Genomic DNA, 24,613 nt, shown 5'->3' on the forward strand with positions numbered 1-24,613 from the left:
AAAACAAAAAAAAAAAACACACCAAAAAAACCCCAAAAAACAACAACAACAACAACAAAAAAACCACACACAAAAAAACCCCAAACAAACAAAAAAAAAAAAAACCTGAGGAAAACAGAATTTGAGAGTTTTATAATTAAAAGTTTTCAGGAGAACTGAAAGCTGAGATTATGTCTTTATGGACTTCCTCTGTACATATGCCAGTTGTCATGTCTTTAATTCACAAACAGCTTCAAAAATAGTCAGTGCAGACGGTTTTTTTGCTCTCAGCGCTGGATTCATGACTAATGCCTGCCAGTATCCTATTCTTGCTCTATATTAATTTATTGCCTCAATGTATTTAGGGCGTCTCACATAGTATTTACACTTCTGTTTCGAGTAGAGCATTAATTAGTTGTCTGACAACCCTTTTGTGTTTCCTGTGACATTTAGGTCCTCCCTTGGTTGTGGGCAGAACAGACATGGAAGCAGTTGACTGACGGCTTGTCTGAGGTGCACCTCTGCCAGATTTCAGGGATTGGACACTTTGAATTCAAAATGAAATGCATGTGTGGGCTGGAAAGCAAGTTCTTGGCTTGACAGCTGGGACAGGGTGGTTCCAAAGGGACAGATCTCCCTGTGGGGAGGCGATCAGCAGGAGAGGGCACCAGGAGGGAAAATGAGACCGTAATGGCAGGGGGCAGAGGTTTGTGGGGGGTAGGAGAAATGACTGGAAATAGCGGAGGTTTTGCAAGAGGAACACAGAGGTGGAGTTGGTGGAAAGGCCTGGAGGAGAAGCATGCTTTGCTCTGTTGCCAGTGGTGTAAGACCTGCAGGAGAAGAAGGTGTGAGCAAATTGGGTCTGGGAGGTTACTGCTCGAGCCTCTGTGGGTGGTGTCTTTCAGGGTGGAGGTGGTTGAGGGTTTTAAGACTGTGCAAGTCCTCCCTGGCTGGTGCATTGCTGTGGGAGTGCACTGGCTCGTGCTGCCAGCAGCCTAGTGCAGTCTGTGCTGGCCCTTCTCCAGCCTGGCTCTTGGCCATGTTGGTTGTCTCACATGGTGTGAGGGTGGCCCTGGAGCCTGCTGGGGTGCTCCTGCAGGTCTTCCAGCTCCTGACACCCAGCCAGCACTGGGTGAGCGAGCCATGAGCTGGAGCAAAACCTTCCATGTCTGGCTGCATCTGACTGGGGCTGAGGGGTTGGTTGCTGCCTGGGAGGAGGGGTGAAGGAAACCTAAGCCCTAAATTGTCTCAGAACATGGAAATTTGCCAGGAAGACCATCTATTTCTGTGCAAAAACCTTTCTTCTGGGTCTGTCTTCTTTTTATTCCCTCCCAGGCCCCTGCAGCCGCAGCCTTGTAGAGGAAGGAGCACCCCAGCCCACTGGCTGTGGTCTCCCTATGTAAGGGGACCTGCACTGGGTTGATGCAAGGACCTTTCATCCATTACAGCTGGTGTTGCAGCAGAACCTCCTTGGTTTTGACAATAATACAGTGGTGATAAGTGCCAGAAACTTTCCTGATGGGAAATTCCTACCAGGCAGCTGTGCCTGGCAGCAGCTCCCCAGGTAGCTCTGGGCCCCACTGTGCATGACTTCATGCAGGTGGGAAGGGTTTCCCATTCCTAAAGGGAATGGCACCATCAGCACCCACACGCCTTGGGGGCTGCACTGGCAGCCCAGGCGGGGTCGGTTCATGTGAAGTGTTGGGTTGAGAAGAATATAGAGGGATGAGCCTAAAAGGCTCGCAATGGCATTGCTTGGATTTTGTTTGGAATCCTGGAGAGCACCACTGGAGTATCACCTACTCTGTTGAGCCTTCATTTGGGACAAGGCTTGCTCTACAAGGGATGTTCCTTTGGAGCTCCAGCTCCCATAGAAACATTGCCTGTGATTTCACTGCTGTGAGTTGCACACAGGCAGCTCCTGTTCTAGTCTTGGAGGCAGTCCAGTCAGCTATCTGCAGGGCTTTTTCCTTTTTTATTTTGTTCTTAGAAAAAAGACCTATTGAGATTAATTGCTTTGTGTCTCAAAAAAGCTGGTATAATTTGTAGGCTGCTTATTGACCATAGTTGTTCCACTTCTTGATAGTGGGGCATATTATTCATATCCAGCTTTGTTCATTCCATTGCAAATAGTCATTGTTTATTTCTATGAATCACAGAATAAATACGAATTTGACACTGAAACTTTCACTTGAGCAATAAGTGATGCTGAGAGGAAAGCTAATGCTCTCAGTGCCTGGCATTGTCCATAGATGTGCTTTTCCATTGTGTGGAAAATGATGGATAAAGGGTGAGAGTTTTTAGTGTTCTGGTCTTCCTGCTGCAGAGACCATCAGTTTTTACCCCCTTGTCCTTTGAGCTAGTTAAGGTGATGTGCACTGAAAGCAAAAGGAGTGATTGCCATTACATCTGTTTGCTGGTTGCTCCCTACAGTGACACTGATTTGGGAGTGCCTTTGGTGGGGTGTCCCAAGACAGATGGAGATTGCACCCACGGGGAGCATGGGCCCAGACCTTCTGTTTCTCTGCTACAAGAGGAGGTCTGCTCTGTCTCATCTTGCAGTGATGTGTGAGTCAGAGCCTCCTCCCTGGGTTTCTGTGTGGCCAGAGCTGGTCAGGCCTTGCTGCTGACTGGCTGCCTGTCAGGGAGCTGGGGGCATGTGCTGGGATACATCTCCTGTGTCCTGCCCTCAGACTGCTCCACTTGTTCTCACATTGTGGGAAAGCTTGAGCAGCTGCAATTCTCTCACTTCTTTGTTCACAAGCAGAAAGCAGCACTTTTGTAAGGTGAAGGTGCTGGTGACATGTGAGAGGTGTTGCACGTTTTCTATTGTTGTACTATTTTCTATAGTACTGCAGTTGCAGTGTTTATAGGTGGACTTCTTAAACTTTGAGCTTTGTGGTGTCTGTAGGTGCTGTAAGTTATACAAGATCACTTGGAAAGAAAGTTAAAGATGCACTTTTTTTTTTTTCCTTGTTAGAATTATATGTACTGCCTAGAGGTTTAGCTTACAGTGGTGTAATCTAGGTAAAATGGATGTGTTTAGTTCCAATTAAATTTCTTAATTGTCTGTGTAGGGAAGCCCAATTGAAGGGTCATAAGTTCTGAACCTGTAATTAGAAGCTTGTTCATACTTGATGGCAGAGCTTGTCTATGAGTGGAAATGGTTTAGAGAGTGAAGTAAACTTCAAATACCTCTTGTGGAATGAATGGGTGTTAGGTGGGAAGTGTTGATCAGACAAGATTGTTGACAGTGGTCAGCATGTAGAGGAACAACTAAGAAGCACAATTTAGTGGTTGATGAGCTCTGCTGTGGCACTGACCAAGGCTGTGGGGCTTGGGAGCAGAAAGGGAAATTGTGTGTGGGTGTGAGAACCTGAAAGCTGTAGTAGGAAAGCCATTTGGGGAGGTGCTGCAAGTGATCACTGGTGCTGTCGCTGCTGGAGGCTTCAGGGCAGGCTCCCAGCACCTGAACCTGGGAGCAGCTCCTGACACAGGTGTCCCACAGGTATCCCAACAGTCTGAGGAGAGATATGGAATGGGGGCTGAGAGGAAGGGTTTGGAAGGAGGTTGATTAATAGAACAAAGAACAAAGACTGAAAGTGGCAGGAACCAAAGTGAGCAGAGGGTAAGGATAAAGTGTAGGATTACCACAATTTACAGGGTGTATGTTACTCACTTGTTGGGTTGGTACAGTGATGTGCCAAGTGGTCATTTTGACATTTTTCATTAGAGATCAAGATTAACATCTAACAGGTAAGGGAGGCCAGAGACTGCAGTGGTTCCCAGCACAAAAGGGGGAGAATTTTATAAAACAGATGGAAAATAGGCTGATTCTCAGTTGATGTGTGTATGGGATAGGTGCTTGAAGAAAAGGCCAGGAGGTCACAGATAGGAGATTGGTGGTGATTTTTTCCTGACATCAATAAATGTTTTACATAAAATTATTTCATTTTCCTCCATAGGATTATAGGTAAGAAACTTCATTGTGGAGTTTTCTGGTTACTTTAGAGATTAAATTACATTTCATCAAAGCAAACCTTGGGCCTTGGTACATCTTGCTATCTGAAAGATTATTTTGGAACAACACAGTGAGTGTCTAAGGTCAATTGATACAGAAAAATAGTAAATTACTGGGCAAAAACATTACTTGGGTTTCACTCTTGACACAATTAACTGTAGAATTTTACAATGTCAATAGTTCTGCTTTACATTTGATCTTAAATCACTTAGATTTGTAAGAGAGCATCCCTGTCCTGTATTTTAAATATCTAATTAGACAGTAGATCTCTCTAGGAAAAAAGGGTAGAATACTACATTTTTATTTTTGCTTTTAATCTCTGGGTCCTTGGGCTTGTCATGATTTATTTTTCTCCCTGGAACACTGCATTCCACAGCTTATAATGGCCTCCTTTTTCTGCTTGGACACATCTATAAAGACATTTTGTAAGATTTATTACATTCTTTTAACTTTTAAACATGAGGGAAACACAAATGATGATCCTCAGTTCAGACCAACAGCAGAGAATGAAAAAAGAATTAATATTTTTAAGTGGATATTTCTCTGTACAGTCCTGTGTTTTGCTGGGCCGTGCTCATCTCTGCCATGGGGTCAGTGACATTAGGCAAAAAAATGCTTCAGATAACAGAGGGCACTAATTTCATGGACACATGAGCCAAGTTCTCTGGAGCTGGCAAGTCCTCTGGAGCTGTGATGTCCATTTTCATGAACATCACAGTAGCCATTGGGATTAAACCTGTGAAGAGTTCACATAGGGCAGTTCGTGGGATGGCAACAGGAAGGCTGTGGGCTTTTCTTTTTGGGTCAATTAGTTTTGCTTTCTGGTGCTTGTGGACTGCCCAGATGCTGTTTTCTAGTATCACAGGAATTACTGAAAAAATTATGGTTGTTTGCTTGTATATTTTTATTTTGTAAACCTGTCACTCATGTGACTTCTGTACAGTAGCTGTTTGTTTTCACTTTTCCTGTACTACTAAATTTTATGTTTACCATATTTTACATTATCTCTCTGGTTATATGGATTTGAGCAACTTCATTTAAATTGAGCATGTGACAAAACCTTGATATTTCTTGTTAATGTGTTTGGATATCAGGATTATCTTCTGTAAGGCCCTGCAGTTTAAAGGGGGCTGATAAAAAAAATTCCTGAGCAGCAAAGAGCAGCCGAGGGAAGTTGGTTGCTCCGTGTCTGTTACCTCTGCCAATAAACCCTCTCAGTTTATTGGAACAAGACTGACGGCAGGGACATGTTAAACTGCATAACCATGCCCAAGCAGACAGTGTTTGGCATCAGTCAGGCAGCACCACGTTCAGCATGTGTTATTAATGGCAAGGCTATGGCAGGTGACCGGCTGATGCAGTTCCTGCCCACGAGGTGGGTAATGGGTCAGTGTGTAGATGGGCTTGTTCTAAAATGCTTGCAATATGTGAACTCTTCAGTAGGTGACTTTGCACATTTTCAGAGAACAGTTTTAATAATGATCCAGCTCCTGTCAGGGCTTACATGGTGCACATGAGCCTACTTCTGCCTTTAAATAAAAATCTCGGAGAAATCTCACTAAAACAATTAAGGTTGTAATTCAAGTACCAACTTGTTGATCAGGAAACTTTTGGAGTACCTTCTGCCTTCCTCCTGTCCAATATGGATCATCAGCACCAAACCCAAACCTCACTTCCTTGTGAAAAACACCCCGAATGATTCAGTTGAGTATGGGATCCATGCAGGCAGGAAATCCCAGGTGTGACTTGTAGCTTTTGCAAGAAGTGGGGATTGTGAGGGTTTTTTGATGTACATAAGCACTTAATTCAGCATTCTCTTAAACTCACTTGACTCAGCTGTTGTGAAATCTCTTGATGCCATTTAATAATCTGCAGGGATTTTTTAAATTTGGCATCATGTCACAAAATGGTACTATAAGAGAGAAAACATTTGTGCTCCTGTCATTGAGAGTCTACTTTGATGTACTTTGCTCGTGTTAATAAATTGTATTGCGAATTACATCTTTTGTTAAAACATAATTTCCATTAAATCTTGAACTTAGGGGTATTTTTTCAATGGAGAAAATTAATTTTACATTGATTTGTGGTATTTCCCTTAAATGGAAGGCTTGAAAGACAACTTTTTTTTTCCTCCCACATGCCAGATTAATTGTGCGGGATAGCATTAGTCCTCTGGCTTTTTAGGCCACTTCTTCATTTGAGTTCTTTTTTGGCATGTTCATCAGAGCACTAGTAAGCTGTGATAGGGACAGTAGGGCAGCTTTGAAGGGTTCTCCTTTCTCAGTGAAATACACTTGACTCTTGTTAGGCTGAGTTTGCTGTTTTGTTTTATATTTCTTAAGCTTGTGCTTTTTGTTGTTGCTCTTTGCATTGGTCCATCCTATCTCAGCCTTTAATTTTCATTTCCAGAATAACATCAAGAGTTCTTATTTTGCATGCTGTCTCTTTAAGGTTAATTTAGAGTTTTCCATGTATTCAGCGTGTTTGTTATCTTGAACCATTTATATCTAGAAAGGAAAGACGTTTTTGCTGAATTCTCATTTAGGCTTGTCTTAAATCTTATTCTAGTTTCCTGCATGTTGCACTTGACCTTCCAGAAATGCTGGGAGGGTCCTTGAGGATGGATGTTCCTGCACTCTGCCAACAGGGTCCACTTGAAGTTCAGGAGCCAACTGGGTCATCTTCCTGTTCTTTGTGCTGACCCTGCAGAGTGGCTCTGGGTTCCTATTTCCTGAGGATTCCAAGTGCTTTAATATTTCATAACATGATCTTCTAGTTAGTACTGACAAAGTTCAAGGTAGTTTTTCCCTGTCCTTATCCTAATAAAGGCGTGATTCAAGATGAAATAAAACAAAGCAGGCTTTTCAGCAGCAGGACTGCGGAAAGCCCATTTTAAGGAGATGAGGTTTGTACATGTGATCCTGCAGCCCTTTCTCATGACTTCGATCTTGTTAGATGACTTTGATCAAGTGTTACAGTAGGTTTAAGAAATCTGAGGGATGCATGGTTCTGGCAAGAATTAAAAATAAAGGAGAAGTGGCTACTCAGTTTTCAAGAAGAGCTCCTCCTCCTTTCTTATTTGGGTGGCAGCTATTATTAGAAGTTGGTATGTTTTCTAGCTAAGTGATGCACAGTCCTGTCTCTGAATCAGCTCACAGAATAATGTCTTCACCCAAACAAGAAGGCAGTGTGTGGCAGAGATGGAAGTATTAGAATAACTAGACTGAAGAAGAGAAAATAGTGAGTTTGAGTGGTAAGGATGAATCTGCAGAGGCCCTCTTATGTAGTGCTGCCGTATGCAACTCATTTGTCGTGTTGTTTTTCTTGGTGTTTGTCTGTGAATTCTTTACATTAATAAACTTACTGAGTGATGTGCAGGGTGCTTTGCCTACCTTACTAACCTGTGCATCACTCATCAAAGGATAGGCATTGCAAATATGGAGGTTATCCTCCTAGAAGTGATATTTTGCCTTCCTTCCATGTTCACATGAGAGGCACTCACAGGATATGTGTCATCCTCTTTTGGTTTCCTAATTCTCTCACTGAATCTGTTTTTCTGTATCCAGGACAATACATAGCCTCTGTTAAGTTGCTTACTTTTCTAGGATTTGCTTTCCTTATTTCCCTTTTATTTCCAAATCCTTCAGCTTGTGGTATTTTTGTTCTCCAGTATGACCTTGTTTTCCTGTATGGTTCTTCTGACTAGGAACTGCAGTTTATAACTTTTGAGATGTAATTATCTCTAATTCCACTTAGAGTTTGTGTGGTTAGTCTTAGGACTGCTAACACATTTTTCATCCACAAAAGTTTTGCTATCAGTTGATGCTCTTCACATTGGTTCTGCATAGTAGATGTTCTGTCTGGACCACATGCTCCTACAAGTGGCTACTTCTTCCACCTTGGCAGGGTCCCTCTGCCCTGTACAAATCATTGTCCTGTCATATTTATGGTTCTTCACTGCAAAATAAGGCTCTGATGTCTTCATGTCTGTCTTTTTCCCTTAGGTAAGGATTATACCTAGGATGTTCTGAACCTGTTGGAGCTTTCTGATGGTTTGCTCACATACCTTGTTGATGTCTGTGATGCCTCCCAGCTCCTGTCAGAAATTTCTTTCCCATATCTCCTTTCTTACCCAGCTTTCCTTCAGTATGCTTTGTGCTGGTGCATGTGACACCTGTAATGGTGTGATGGCCTGTGCCAGCATTTGTTATGTTCAGGATACTGTTATAATGAGGAAATGTCTTGAGGCTATACTCCTCTGTCAGCTGTTAGGATATCCAAGTACAGAGCTTTGGTGTTTCATCTGATCTGCCTTCAGCCTCTTGCTTCTTCAGCCTCTCTTTTCTCACTTGTCTCAGCAGGACAGATGACATCACTTTTTGTCTGGATGGCCTCCTGCAATGTCACTCCTTCAGTTTTTCATTGCCAGGAAGGTACATGAGGTTTTATGGTGAAAAACCTCTGAGGGGTTTCCTCCTCCTGCGCAGAGGTGGCCCCCAGGCACAGCGTGACCCCCAGCCCGCAGCAGCATTCCCACAGTGCTTGCTGGTGCTTGGCTGACAGCTATGGCTCTGCTTCTGTTGGCTTCATAAATACTATTTTAAAGGATTTCAGAAGGGCATGGGTTTTTTCTAATGTTCCACATCAGTATTTCCACAAAGTAGTTGCATTAGTTCCATGCTTTGACTTTTTAACACTGAAGTGGTGCCATTAGCAGGGACAAGAATTGCCTGAGGAGCGTTGGCTGTGCGAATGTGGGCATATGTCTATAAGGATGAGGTGCCAAGATGTAAATTTGCAGGAAATGGGATGTAGTCTTTATTGATGTTATTAGCATTCATAAAAGTTTAACTATATTGAGGATGTGTACATCTTCCTGCATATTTTTGAAAGTTTTACAGAAGATGTATGGAAGTGTTTTCCAACCAAGTATTTAAATTCTTTTTTAGAGCTTTTACTGTCTTTTAAGAACTGGCTTCAGAAACTAGTCTCAAAAGTCAATTAAGAAATCTGTTGGCCTATTAATTTCTAAATATCTGTTGCACACAGAACTTAAATTGCTACTCGCATTAGGTGTAATGACTGTTTCCTGACTGGATAGTTGAATGGAAATATTTAAGTGGATTTCAGATCAAACACATGAACACTTGTAGCCTATTAGAGCATTAATTTTAATTTGCTGATTTGCACAGTCAGGCATTTCCTCCCAGAGCAATTTGAGTGTAAGTGGGTTTTACTGTAAGAGGTGGTTTATTGTTTGGTTGGTTTCGTATTTTTGGGAATGGTTATTGCTTGGTTTATATTTCTCTTGATAAAGTCTAGCACGAATCCAGTGTGAAACAAGATTGCATTTGCCCTCTAACGGGAAAAGCCCTTACAGTCCTCAGTGCACTGTCAGTGTGTTCTAGTTTCTGATGACCCATGTAGGCATTTGGGGCTTCAATCAGTGTCAGAGAAGCTTTAGAGGAAGGTATCCCTGCCAGGCTATTATATTTTGCAAGTCTGCACACTGAAAAGCTGGATAGGGGATATGAATGGGTATAAAGCTCCATTCTCAGACAGGAGTTTTTGAACGTGTGCTCTGATTAATGTTGTTTTTGTTTCCCCTCTTTTAGGTATTCACTTATAAACAGAGCACGATCACGCACCAAAAAGTAACGCCTATGCATCCAACAAGCACAGAGAGTGTGGAGGACATGGCAGCACTTGTCGATCTCCATGAAGGCTCCATCATGCACAACTTATTCCAGCGATATCAGCAAGATAAAATCTATGTAAGCTTTTTCTAAAATTAGGAAAAATATCCACTGGGAATGTTTTTTAATGTTTTTGAATGCTACATATGCGTCTACACTTTCAGTGACAGGACTGTGTAAAGGACTCTCATGTTCCTCTTCTCCTTTAGACTCTCTGCCCCAACAAAATGTGCTGTGTATGTCACGAGAGGATGTGCTGGAACTTAGTCTGTCACTGCCATCTGAGATCCTGTTAGGCCAAGATCCAATTCTGATCAGCTTCCCCTCTTGCATTGTAGTAGAAAGGTTATTATGAAAGAAGCATGCAGTTGTCAAGCTGAGCATTTGTGCTGTTAAATAAAGATAGCTGGAGTTTGTGGTCTATGAGAACAGACTGCTGTTTATCAGTTTCCAAAACTAGGAATTAGTCCACACAGAATTCCTTTTCTTAACTCAGTAATGAAGATTTTTATTATTATATTCACCTGCTCCTTCAATATTTTCATTAATCTTAAATTAGATACAATTAGTCTGGAACTGCAGTAATCATGAGAAAGATACAAGGAATATTAGCAGCTGCTACAGGTTGCAAAATCACACTTTTCAGTGGTTCAGTGGTTGGCCTTTTTGGTTTGGGTTTTTGTGTCTGGGCCCTTGATTTGTCCATATACATGCTTTATTTCAACAATCATCTACTGAGTTTGGCTTCGTATTTTTAAATATTAACATATAGAAGTGAAAAAATAAACTTTTCCTGTATTTAAGATTTGATGAAAAGCAAAAAAGGGCACAATGAAATAATATTCCTTTGCACATTACCCTAAAGTGCCTAGCATGGGGAATCCTCAATACTGAGGATTTACATAAGTCTTTATGTATATGTTTTTCCTCAAAACAAATGAACTGTTTTACCTTTCAGAAAAATCAGCAAACAAAAGATAAATAGCATAAATTAACAACCCAGCATGTGCGAGTAAAGCACATATACTTGATCGAAGTTTGGTTTTCCGTCAGTGTTGTTAGATTAGCATGTGGTACTCAGTGTGAGTCAAATTTTAAAAAAATATTTTATGATGTGCACTCACATAGAGGACACACCCCCTTTTAAAAAACCATGAGGGTATGAGTGTGATTTTTTTTCTATGAGGCATAGAACAGCCTTGTTCTGAAGAGACATGTCCTAGCTTCTTTCTTAGCTTGTCAAGGCAAGTTTAGGGTGTTCTGATCCTTGGTGCTTAGCACGGTGTACTTTTCTAGACAAACAGGTTTGTGTGCTCTTAATGATGACAGATCTGCAGTTGCTACTGACTGTGCATTGTCCCTTCAGTTTTGTCAGTTTAGCTGATTAGTCTTTTGAATCCACCTGAAAAATTATTGAAAAGGTGATTGGAAAAAAATATGTGTTTTGAAATGCATATGAAAGCCTTTCTCTTGCCCTGTATATGTAACGAGGACTAGACTATAGAAGCATCTTCTTTTCTCCAACCTCATTGGTACCCCACTCCTACTGCAGCAATAGTATTGTTTTAGCAGGAAAGGGCTTCAGGAGCAAAAATATCCAAAAAAAACTGAATACATGTCTTGAGTAATTTCATCACAGTTTATAAATATAGGAGCATGTATTTTAGAAGGGGGTGTTGTCATTGCAAAAGGAGATCTGTCATTTTAAGCCAAAATTGCTTCACTATATTGAGCAATTCAATCATATTTTAATGCTAAAAAAAACCTGAAGATGCATTAAGCTTACCTTTGTTGAAGGTTACTTTGCAGCTGATCATTCAAACTTGCTCAGTCATTCTGCTTTGGGACCAAACTAGTCCTAGTACAGGACAGTAAAAGCCATTGGAATTTATGCCAGGAGCAAACAAAACGTTACAGATTATACATTTGCCTTCTCCTTTGGCCAAGAATGGCTTCATCACTGTAGTTCACATATTGTCTCTTGTATCTGCCTCATCTCCTTGTCTGTATCTGCCCCTGGTGCGCTAGTGATAAATTGGAAAGGTGTGTACCACTCTGGGTTGATCATCCCATTGAAAGACTTCTTGCCCTCCCTGGATCCAAACCACCCTATAATTGCTGTGTTCTGACTTTTAGCTTACAGATCTCTTTTGTCTCAGTTCTGTGCACCTTCTTGTTCGCATCCTGAGTAGGGGGAAGAGATACGCAAAGGTTTATGCTGTCATTTTTGAGTTCTGTGCTTGTAGTATTACAAATATATTAGTGTGGTTCTTGAGCATGGCAGATTTTTGTTCCTTTTCTCAGTGGCATTGAGACCAGGAAGCACCTTTTTTACCTTAACAAAGAATACACTAAGTTGGGATTTGAGTTTTGGGGCTTGCTTGTTCGCACACACATAAACATTATAGCAAGTGCAATATACTTAATTGTAGTGTAAAGTGTATATAATTTCAAAGGTACAGAACAAACAATTAAAGAGAAATTTAAACAGTTACTTTCTCAGAAAGACAAATGTTTATGCAGATCTTCCTCTGTTAACTTGTGTGTTGTTCTGTATTTGAAGAGCTGTTTCTCCAGCATTTAAATAAATATCTTCAGATGTTTGAGCTCAGTTTAATCTTCCGTTACTTATTAACGTTTTTGTCTCACATGCTCATACCCGTGTTCCTAAACTTTTCACTACTTCCTAATTCATACTACAAAGTTATTTGCTGTCAATGCCAAGTTTTGTCAAACATGTCAGCGACTTTATTTGCTGCTGCCAACAACTGCAGCTTTAAAGGGTCAGCAGAGGATTTTCTATATTTCCTGATATCTCCTGGGGAGGGAGGAATATTGAATTAGATTACAGATTATGTTCGTAGTGAAAATGATGCTTGGCTCTGAACATAATTGGGCCTCTTAGCTGAACCTTTGCTGTTTGCGAGAAGCTGACAAAACGTTGTTCTTGTCTATGTGCAACCATCTTTTTGTATCAGTGTCAAGTCTGCTAACATCTTGTGATACGCTTTGTGTGAACTTCCATGAAAGAGTGTGTGCTTTCCCTTTCTGGTCTGTAAGAAGCATAGGATATACAAGTCCTTTCTTGGTTCTTTCAGGCAGGCTGGTACTGTCTGGTATTTTTTTCAGGCTCAGTGACTATTACTGCATTTATTTGAAAGTTTGGTTCCGTGCTATCACCACATTTGTTGTCCAGGAAAGGACAAAATTTAGGATGGCAATGATCATACGGTGCACAGACTTTCATTGCTACTTCATCTCCCATTTTGTTCCTATTGGAAACAATAGTGGGTTATCCAGCTGTGGAAATCAGCATACAAGGTTTATTGCTCATCTTTGAATGCTCAGATTAGCTTGCATGCTAGACTGGTATGTGGCAAAATATAGAAAGATAAACACTAATGCTAAAAATGGAGGATGGCCGCATTTGAAAACAGAGCCTTTTGGGAAGCACTTGGGGGATTTGGTCACCTCTGAAGTGAGGCCATCACAGGACACATGATGTGGAGAGGGCAAGTGCTGTGGCAGCCACTCTTGTCGACATTCAAAGGCAAATTGTTCCCAGGCTGTTGATTCTGGTTTACTTTTAGTTAAGTACACACTGCGGAGCAGACTAGCTCAGCCTTGGGGAGAATTCCATAAACCACATGGCGTGGATTGTGCTGTGAGTCACACAAATTATGGTGTTTGGACTGGCTCTGGCTCTTTGCAGTTGTCTTGTCTCTGCCAGTGGTTGGTTATTGATGCAGGTGAGCAAATTTCAGAAGAGCAGAGTGGAGGATGAGAGAGCAGCTGTTGCTGAGGTGAGAGGCAGGTTGGAAATAACTGCGCTATATATTGTGCAGGTCAGTGCAGAGGCTTTCAGTGTCATATCCACCCTCATTTGCATGAGTTTAAGCAATAAACAAGTTTCAAACCCCTTTTGATTAGCTTTTTCCTTTTGAATTAAGTTAAGAAACGCCAGGTAGGCCCATCCACCTTTGAAGTGGTGGCTATGCTTTGACACGTGCCTGCCTTGTTTAGGTGGAGGATGTGCACCGTGCCCAGAGCGGCGTTCTGCTTGGGCTGCAGTGTGGTGGTCCCTCGGTCACCGTCCCGTGATGGGGAGGGAGAGTGACTTCCAGGTTGTCCAACAGTTGGGTGTGGTGTCCAGGAAGGGTGAGGGACAGCACAACCTATTTTTGCTCACTTTCAAATTAGGACTGCAGCTCGCCCGCCAGTAATTATAACCATCTGTTATGTTTGTGTGCATGTGTATGAAAAGTTCTGTACCAGCCACGTCGACATGTAGTGCTCTACCAGCCACATCCACATCAGAGGGAGGATGATGGTAATTAGGAGCTCAGTTTTCATGGCTAGCTTCCTTTCTCTCTTCAGCTGAAGCAACAAACATTGAATAATTTGGGTGATAAAGCAACATTTATCCAATTTTTGAAAAAGGTGTTCAACTGAAAAAGTTGTCTCTTCCCTGACAAGGTTGTTGCAGAGTTCCTAGCCACTTCATGGTACAGAATGCTCATTTTTATCTGTTCTTAAAAGGGATTTTCCGTTAGTTATGCATTGATTTTTAAATCTATTAGTGTTTATTTACTTAAGCAGCACATTCAGTTGTAGTTTGTTAAGCTTGCAGTAATTAGATAATTTATCTCCCTCGAAGTCATGAGGGCTACCAGAGGCAACTAGTTGATGTTTGTGCTGTATTAATCAATAATCACCAGAGGGGTTTTTTCAAATTCTGTTTGCAGACACAGACACTTTAGTATCTAGGTCAGTTGCTCTCTGTGACTTGTTTTTCTGGGTTTTTGCATATTTGGTTTTTCTCTGAGTACAGTAAAATTCCTTTTGGATCCAGTGCAGTTGCTCTCTACCGTGCTATGATGGTCAGCAGGAAGTGGATATTGCTGCATGTTACAGTGAGAAAATAGTGGGGCACACTAAAGTCATAGTTGATGTAATGCAGCCAGACATAATTCATGCAATTCAATAGCACTCCTGCTCAGATGTCCTCTAACATGGGCACAAGTTGTAGGTGAAGGTAGAGAAACAAAGGAGGATGAGTAGAAGCCAACAGAATCATAGAATCACTGAGGTTGGAAAGGACCTCCAATGTCTTCAAGGCCAACCTTTGACTGAATGCCACCATAAATACCACTAAACCATAGCCTTAAAGTGTTTGTTAATAAAGAGGAAACCTCATGACTGGTTTATTAAATGGAAAAAGGTGGACACACTCCATGCAGAAACTGAACCTGAAAAGTATGTATGTCATGGACCCCTACAATGTCCTGGACAGCTCAACAGCCTTGGTCTTTGGCCTGTTGTGTGCCTTGTTATAAATAATTGTGGGGCATGGACTTTAAAAACCCCAGACCATGGTACCCAGAAACTGTGTCATTAATAATTACCATAAAACATGTATATAAAAACAGTACGCATGCCTAGAACAATTACACTAGCCCCTAGAAGTACATTTATCTTGGTCTTGTCTGCAATCCAGCTGTGGTTGCATGGTTCCTCTCCAGAGGCATCCACTGCTGTAGAGCAGTCCTAGGTAACCGGTTTGCAGGATCTGCTCTGGGGTCACGGGGAAGCTGCTGTTTGTTTAATTGCTCTGCTTTTACAGTAAAGAAATCTTCAAAGATTTGTGCTGATGAATCACAGTGTTTTTTACGCCTTCCTATGCTGCTGAGAAGATGGGGAAAATTCTTGCCACCAGCTCTTTCCACAGAAGTGTGGAAGCAGAGAATGCTGTTGCTAAGAATGCATGACAAATGTCTATACATAGCTGCTTACCTCCATAATTAGAATGTTATGCTTGCACACATCAGATAATGTTTTCAAAATGCGGTTCAAAGCGAGTTCCTGTCTCCAAGCATTAATTACAGCTTCCATTTCACATCTGTTACTAGAGAGCAGCAGACAAAGATCTATAAAAACACAGCAGGGTTTTAATTGGAAATCTAGTGAAATTTATTACTAGTGATTGTTATTTCTAAAGGCTGGTCAGTTATATAGATCAAAAATTGTCTACCACAGGCAAATTAACTTTTTTTTTTTAATATGAGTGAATGGAGAAACATAGCTGTAATGTTATGAGAAGTAAACAAATGCCATCAGTTGGTTAACCAACCTTGCTTCTAACTTCCTCCATTCTGCATGACTTGTGGAACTGTTAATAGTTATAATAACAGCAACAATAAAGAGTGTTTATCTGAACTCTTGTCCTCACAAAGTCCTCAACTGAAAATACTGGGGATTTTAAAGGTGCTTATTTTCAGATCCAAGGAGGTATTTCAGCCTGAGGTGTTGTGATCAGTGTGATAACGTTAAAAGAAATGAAAGGTGTGTGTCACTGAGTACCCTGCCATGTATGCCACAGCTACACAAACACTTTGCAGTGTGTGCAGTGGCCACATGTGCCCACGCCTGCACCAACACATAAATTTATATTAGGTTTTGCAGTGCTTTAGGTGGTGTTGGTAACCTGCTGGGTGTACACATGGCAGTAAGGATCTCACCTGCCAGCATCAGTGGGCTGCTTTAGTGAGGTGGAGAGGGTGAAGAGGTCAAAATTTTATTAAAACATGAAAGCTTGCTCTTTCTATTCTGCTCTGTACCACTATTTTTTTTTCTCAGTTGATTAGTTGGTTGGTTGGGAAATAAATAATAGATGGACTGGCAGCAGGATCAGTTTCTGTTGACTTCCATGAGTTTTCTATTTGTAATACAAAAGCTCTACACTATCTTTGATGGCAACTTCATATAGAAAACTGCAAAGTAGATATCTGTCATCATGTGCAGATTTTGTCATTGGTGTTGGTATATATTGCTAATGTCTTCCCAGATTTGAAGTCTAGTATTCATTAATTGTATGTCACTGCTAATTCTGTGAGCCAAGAACAGAAAGCAGAACAACATGCAGAATCAGAAGAAAAATTATAAGTCATTTGCACAAATGCCAGCAGCAGCTTAGTGCTGTTCCGAGTTTTTGCAAACGATGCTGAATGTTTCTGCACGTGCCATTGCCTCACTTGGAGGTAAGCTTTGGCTCCTTTCTGTGAGATCTGTTGTTCCCAGTCCGGCAAAGTCTTTGACAGGAGGGCAGGAATTTGGACTCCAAACCTTAGGGCACTTACCTGTCGCCAACACATTTTCTTTGCATAAGTTAGGCTTTTATTGTAAAGCGAGATTTAAAGCGAGCTGCACAAAATTTCCTGCCGGTGCTGTACTGTCCAACTGTCTTACACACATATTTCAGCAGTTTAATACTAGAAACACTGCAAGCAACCCATTGAAGCTGGGAGTGAATTAACTTTTATAGCTGTTGTTTATCTGTGTAAATGGATCATTGATTCATGGCCAGCTGTTAGTTTTTATTTGAGAAGAGGTGGTCCCTCTCTCACAGGCAGTTTCAGCTTTTTCCCTTTGATGTTTGTCAGTCTCTCCTTTTAAAAGCAAACGGAATCCAAAAGTTCCATGTAGCAGATTTTTGACAGTTAATTCCATTTGCCATCTCAGTCCTGATTTCTCGACTGACGGCTATTTGGCAGCAGTTCAGTGCCATCCAGCTAACTACCTGGCACAGAGATAGATTTCAGTTATGCTGGCTTTTGATTTTTCTTTTCATGCTCTGTTAAAGAGTAATTCCTGCTCTTCCTGCTTTCCTCCTAAAAAAGCCCTTTCTATAGGAAAGGTTTTCAAATATTAAAGAGCCACAGAAGTTATGGAAATCTGGATGTCAGTATGTAAAATACTTTCAGGCAGAATTAAACAGATCTGTGAAGCTTTATATAAAAATATTTCACCAGTGTTGTAGAGACAATGCTCTTTGGTTCATCGTTTTACCAGCATTTTGGTTCTCCTTTGTGTGTATTTTCTCTGAAAAGCCCCTTCATCTCTCCAGTATGAATGTATAGGAAGGAAGAAGACCATTTTTTTCTTTTCCTTGCTGGAGGGTAAATTAGACCTTCAGACAGTTTTGAAAGGCTCATTTGAGCATTGTGCAATAACAGAGCAGGAGGAAGAACTAGTTTGTGCCACAGGCCATTTGAAATTAAGTGATAAGCCATGGGGTCTCTGCTTTTTGTGAGGCCTCTTTTGATTTGAGCTGGAGCTTTCCTGGTTAAAACTGTGCTCACAGATTGCTACAATCTCATGTGCAAACTTATTTTCACATGGTGCGTTGCAGCCCATGAAAATAACAAAAATCAATGTCTTGTTCTGATCAATCGTGTTTGTGTTCAGGAGGTCACCGCCTCTATCTGCGTGGCAATGGCAAAGAGAGAAATTCTTCAGTAATTGTTTATATGAAAACTGTACAGAAGATCATTATTCTGACCCAGTAGATAGGACTGCTGCATGGTAGAGATTGCATTGTATTAGTCAGCAAAAAAAGTACAGTAAAAACAAGGAGACCTGGGGCTTTTTATACAGGAGAAAAACTACCAGAGACCTGTGAATATCTTAAAGAAGGAAAAATGTCTATCTGACATCTGTATTATTATCTGCTGGTTTGAATTTACCTTTGGCTGTAACAGTGCTCTTTTATCAACCTTTTTTAAACTGATTTCATATTTCCTAACTGGATTGCTTTTGGTGTGGATTCAGGCTAACACTTGTAGTGTTTCCTTGAGTAATCCCCATTGACATGGAACAATCTGTCCAATAGGAGAAAATTAAGAGAAAAAGAAGATGAGATTAAGCTGTGAATGTATCTCTTAACCAGGTGGAGAAGTCTTCACCATCTCTGAGCCTTCTGTGGAAGCAGAAAGGTGTCTACCTCCGTGCAGTTTGGGGTATTTACATTGGCACCTAAGGTGACCAAAACCCAGTTTTTGACCCTGAAGAAATAGGCCTAGACAGTTTCACTTACTTTCCTAGAGCAAGGACTCAATGACTGTGCAAGATTGAAGCTGTAGGGAGCTGAAGGAATCTCTTAGTGTAGAAGTTAAGGTAGCTGAGTTACAAAGTACAACCTTTTTCCTGGAGAGATAGCGCAGCCTTTGCCCTTAGAGGGGCTTGGGAACAGGACTGTGTTGCTTAACACTGTTGCACCAAGGGAAGCTTAAGGTCACATTAGCTGGACTGAAGGGTCAACATCACAGACAAGGCTGCATGTAAGAGGGTGTCCTGTTGCTCAACAGTTGCCTGTGATAGTGTGAAATCGCATTTAACAAACTATTCCAAAATCTTCTTGTGAACTGTGCTGGTGGAATCAAGCATAAGGCCTGGCTTTGAAAAGGCCTTGTTCTGTTACGCCTCAGATCCGTTCTGTGCTCAGCACAGGAGAGACCGTCAGGGAAGTGGTTGGTAGGAGAGGCTGCTGCAGTTTCCATCATGGACTGAAGGACATGATTTGAAAGTACAGCTGAGCAGTGTGAGAAGACACTTTCCAAAACCAGTGACAAGGAGAACATGTAGAAGGTGGGTCTTGGCTGTAGGTGTCTGATCTTTCTAATGACATTCCTTCCATGTCATGTTCTGGTTCCCTTCTAAAGGTCCTCTCCTGTGGGTGCTAACTCTTGAATTTGTAGTGTGGCCTGTGTATTAACAAGCAGCTCATTTTGCAATCAATCCTACAGCTGAACTTAAGAAGAAAAAAACCAACAGTTTAGGGGTCATAATGTTGAGTGCATTTACAAGGAACACAGATGGAGAGAAAGAAAAGCAAAGCTGATGTAAATTTGGGCAGTTGGAAGTTCACCATGAGTCACCAGACATGGTGAGGACAGCAGGAGCCCAAGGATGTAAAGATGATTATAGAGTATAGCATTTCCATCTTAGGAACTGCTTGATTGGTTGAAAACATTTAAAACATGCAGTTTTAAAAAACATTAAATTGTAGTTTAATACTTCACTTTGATTATGGTTTTTAAGAAAGAAGCTATGCTTCAGACATGAGACAACTGGATTCTGTCCCACTGAAATTAGCATGGGACTAGCTGAAAGACAGAGTATACTTACCACAGTGAGGATAAATCGAGATCCTACCATGAACGAGGGCATTAATTACCATCCTCTTTATGGCGTACCATCACCCCTTCTTCTGCCTCCCCTAAAATGCACACCAAAATGTGGCCCAGCTGTCTTTCTCCTTTTTCTGCTGATGTGTATGTGGTAGACATTAGGTTGTCTTTGCCACAGAATAAACACAACCCTGATTACCATCAATCCTTTCACCTGAGGGAACTCTGAACCATGAAGGCCATAGCTGCAGTGTGGAGCAAACTCTTCTGTTCCCAGGTTTTTCATCATGACACTTTAACATTTGGTGTTGAAAACGTAACAAAGTTTGATGGCTATTTTGTGGTCTTTTAAAAGTTGCCTGCCACTGCATGTTCTGTGAAAGCACTGGTTTTATTTGGTAAGGTTCCTGTAGCTGTGATGATTTAAAGGTACGTGAGATGCAGAGGTTGTGTGGAATGGTGATAAAAATCTTTTCCCATGCCTTTTGTAAAAGTAACATAGAAGTAGCCATTTGAGTAGCTTATTTGAGGTGAGCCAGCTGTACTGCAGTTTAATTTGAAGTTTCCCATATATTAAGGGTAAGCCCAGAAAGTAATACTTGTGGAATATATTGGCAGGTTAATACCAATACCCCATTTAAAAAAAAATACTTTTACTTTTCAGACACAGCATCAGTTCCTTAAGAGACTGCAGGAAATTCAGAAGTTTTTCAAAAACAGTCCAGAAACATATTTTTTGAGGCATTAGTAAGCATGCTTTTCTTTCTCTAATAACATAGATTTTTTCATGCTTTAAAGAAGAAAGCCTTGAAAGTGCTCTTAAGAGAGTTGGACAAAGTCCCGTTTCTCAATGTTAGTGTATATATCTGTAACAAAAATCTTAATTTCTGTAATTGATCCATTCCAGCATCTCTAGTTTCAAGCTGTGAAGAATATTTTGAGTTTTAGTGGTAGTAAGGAAACACAATGATAGAAAAAAGTAGAGTAATGCAGTCTTCTTATACCTGTTTTAATAATGCAAACAGTTTCTGTTGAGGTTGTTGATCAAAGATTTAGTTCAGGAGCAGCGCATAATGTGCTTCAGCAGAGTCCTCCACTCTGCTTCTGCCTTCTCTCTCCCACTTTCCCTGTAGCATGAGATATGGAGAGCCTAAGTGTGTGTCCTTCCTTGCTTCCCCCTCTTTATTTATTAATTTATGGAAGCAGGAAGACTGGGATGTCTCAGATGCTAAAAGTCTGTGAAGTACAGAGGGGCACCTTGATGTAGAGAGTGTAAGGTCATGAGAAGGGCAGTGTAGAATAAATTTAATGATCTTACACGGGAAAAGTGATCTTGGGTGGAACACAGATATCATAAAGGATCCTCAGAAACAGAAAAGTTATTGTGGAGAAGTTTTAACATAAAAGGGAAGAAGTGCAAGGTGCGTGGTTGCTGGATATGGAACAAACCTGAAAAGATATATCCCAAAATTCTAAAAAGCATCTGTGAAGGGGAAAAGATGAAAAGCAGGGTGGCTCTGGTGTATTCAGTATGTTTGGTTTATAGGACTAATGAAGGGGTCTTCCGTTAGGGCAATTTTCTTTTTCATTGCTTTTTCATTATAGAGGATCTAAAAAAAAAATATTGAGGGGGAAATTTCTTACTCTACTTTTTTCTCTTTTAATCTGAAAGCCACATGGGAAAGTAAGACATTTCAGACTGTATTTTGTTCCTACATTGCAGACTTTTTTCTTGTAATACTAAGTGTAAAATACACATAAGTGGATTTGGATCGATAAAAGCTTGTATGTCATTTAGATTTGATTGGCATCAAACTAAAATAAATTGATTGTGTTTTTAATAAAAAACCCCCACCCTCTCATGTTAGACATGACTACTCTGACTATATTAAGTTTTGCTGGAGTACTTCTGTGGATAACAGCAGTCCTTGTCAGCTCTTGTTTAAGAGTAAATTGTTTTTCAGTGTTTGAAGGACTGTGGGATGATTTCAAGACAGAGGCTCAAAGCTATTTTCTATCAGAAGGCAACAAGCAAAACAAAAAGCATTCAAAGAGCTGATGAAAAATCTCTTCCTTTCTGAAGTACATCTTAAATTTTGTCTGGCCTTACTCCATGTCTAGCTGAGAAGATAGGACTGGAACTTCTAATTTTGAAAGTCCTTGTAGACAATCAGCAAACAATCTTGTTTACCCTTGTTGCTGAAAGGAGGAGCAGGAGTGTCTGTGGTTTGTGATTAAAAGTGTTTTAGGCGATTAATTAACAATGTAAAATTCCAGTAAAATTTTGAAAGTGCAGAAGGAACCCAACCTTTAATACAGTAATCAAAGTGCTCCATTGGGATTCAGGCTGAGTAACTCAACTTTCATTTATTCTTTGGCTTAAGTAAATATATTAGCCATGATCTGATAACAAGTTGTTGCTGGTTCAGTCTGTACCAAAGTAGTTCAAGAGTTTGTGTATGGTTCTGCATGAAGCCTTGAGACAGTCATATATCAGGGAATAGTAAACTGCCTTGTTCATTGCCATGGATTTAAGGGGTCAGGCTTCTAACAGGAGTTCTCACAGTGTATCACTGAAAAAACTCTCAAACTATTTCAACTGGAAGTCTTCAGAACTCCCCTGTCTGCTTGCTAGTGCTCTGGCAGTATTTCTCCCATTCATAATTGCTTTGGAATGCTTTCATTAAAATAAGTAATTATTGACTTCCAGAATCAGATTAGAAACTGCAAAGAACAAAAGGAAAATTTAGATTACTGTTTTACAAGCAAAGTGGAAGTGTCATTCTTATATGAAAATACCTTTTCTGAAATTTCACCTGCTTTGTGATGTTGGCATCATATATAATTTAGAGATCCTGTTTCTGATTGCTAGCCCATTTAATTTGCTATATGCTATGTCTGGTGCACAAATGGTGCTCAGGAGGCAGCACACATCCACGAGCACTCCTGCATTCTTTTGTGTGTTTTTACACCGGTTTAACCTGCTGCTGAGATGCTTGCATTTGCCACCCCAGAAGGTCTGCCCTGCAAGAAAGGGGTTGTGTTGTGTGACTGCTCAAGGTCTCCAAGGGAGGGCAAGTGGAGGAGCCTACAAGAAGGATTGAGAGGGAATTTTTACAGAGGCATGTGCTGACAGGACAAGGGGGAATGGCTTCAAACTGAAAGAGAGTATGTTTAGGTTAGATATTAGGAACAAATCCTTCACTGTGAGGATGGGGGCACTGGAACTGTTTGCCTAGTGAAATTGTGGATGCCCCATCTCTGGAAGTGTTGAAGGCCACATTGGATGGAGCATTGAGCAGTCTGTTCTAGGGGAAGGTGTCCTGTCATGACAGGAGTGTTGGAACTGCATGATCTTTGCTCTCCTTCCAGCCCAGGCCATTCTGTGATTCTATAAAATTGAGAGATGGTAGCATTCTTCATGGGAGTACATGTATCCTTCCCTCCTGTCATGGTTTGAGCCTGGCACAGAGCCAGTGTTCCCAATGAAAATGCCCTCACCCTGGTGTCTGCTGTGAGATGTGACCAGGAATAAGCAAAACAGGTTTTAGCTTAAACATAAAGAACACTTTATTACTTAAACTACAGGAAAATAGGGAAAAACTATAAGGAAAAGAAAAAAAAAATTGAAGACCTTACAAAAAAACTACTTTCCTCCTCCCCACTACCTGACTTTCTCAGTCCGATACATTCTCCCAAATCACTAACTGCCCAGCCTTGGCACCACACTTTAGTATACTCAAACTGCAGTTCATGAAGAGGAAAGGAGTCCTTCTTGTTCCATAGGCTTCCCCTGGAAACACACTGAAACCTTGTGTGCTTCCCTGTCACTTCGGCACCGCCCGGAAAAAAAAGTCCTTTTGCCGCTTGTGACATCTTCTTTCCATGCCCAGTGCTCTCACCACCGCGCATGGATCAGAGCTGCTTTTAGGGTTGTCTTTCAAGGATGCCTTGTCTCACTCCAAAAAGGCACAGTCTCTGCTTTGGGACATCTGTCCCCCCCCATATTTTTCCAACCCCCTGGGGCCGGGGGGTCCTCACGATGAACCCTCCTGGTTCTGAGCCACTGCTTCCCCCTAAGTGCAGTCTCTGTGTCACAGGAACAACTGAGTCCATGGCCACAAGAAAAGTCCAGCCAAAAGGCCACTCCAAATCATCTCTCTCCATTCAATCATCTCCACGTTCTTCGGGCCAGGTCTTTGTCTCATCTCATCTCTTATCTCCCTTCTTATTCAGCTTCGAGGAGGATTAGCATTTTTGTAAGGCCCCAATCATGAAAGAAAGGGGTTAAAACTTTCAGTCTCTGTCCCGGAGCTGCGGCACTCCCACACACGCTGCTGCTCCGGCCGGGCACTCTTCTCCCCCCTTCTCCTCCTGGGCCGGCTGCTATCACATTCGGTGTCGCCGGCTCTCTCTCTCTCTCTCCTTCCTGGGGGGGGGGGAATGGCTGCCCGAGGGCTGACTTCCTGGGGTCTTCCACCCTTCCATCCTCGAGGGGCCTCCTCACCTCCCATCTCTGTCCAGGCCCAGGGCCTACCACGTGGCTGCCCCTCCCCCGCCCAGCAGCAGCGGCTGGACAGGGGGGGAGATCTGACCTCTTCGCTTCGACGTCCCAAGAGAGCCTGCCAGGGCCAGAGCCCTGCTTTTAACCCCTGTGTATTCTCAGAAGTGTGTCCAAACCCCACTGGCTACACCAGGTGTCAGTATCAAACTCCGAACACCCATTGGTTTGACCACAGCATCCCAGAATTCCCACTTCTTCCTGGTCAAACCACCACACCTCCTCTCCAAGGTTCCTAACTTTGGGGCTCTTACAGCTGCCAGTCTAGGATCTACTGCTAATAAAATATTGCTACTAACAAGACCTTGTGATAGGTACTGGGTGGGATAAGTAGTAAGCCTGGAAGTGATGTAGGAAATTATTCTTGCTGCAGCAGATCTTGCTGCAGTGG

At 41.6% G+C, this 24,613-nt stretch overlaps 1 protein-coding gene across 1 annotated transcript in view; it reads left to right on the top strand.

The window, feature by feature from the left end:
- The window catches only part of MYO10 (myosin X), a 166,107-nt gene that overhangs the window by 63,807 nt on the left and 77,687 nt on the right, over positions 1 to 24,613 (top strand). Inside the window, exon 3 of the mRNA XM_074545473.1 lies at positions 9,616 to 9,774. Coding sequence (XP_074401574.1) covers positions 9,616 to 9,774 — 159 coding nt within the window. The remainder of the gene's footprint in view (positions 1 to 9,615; positions 9,775 to 24,613) is intronic.

This window comes from Zonotrichia albicollis, chromosome 1 (genome assembly GCF_047830755.1).
Source record: "Zonotrichia albicollis isolate bZonAlb1 chromosome 1, bZonAlb1.hap1, whole genome shotgun sequence".
Classification (NCBI taxonomy): Eukaryota; Metazoa; Chordata; class Aves; order Passeriformes; family Passerellidae; genus Zonotrichia; species Zonotrichia albicollis.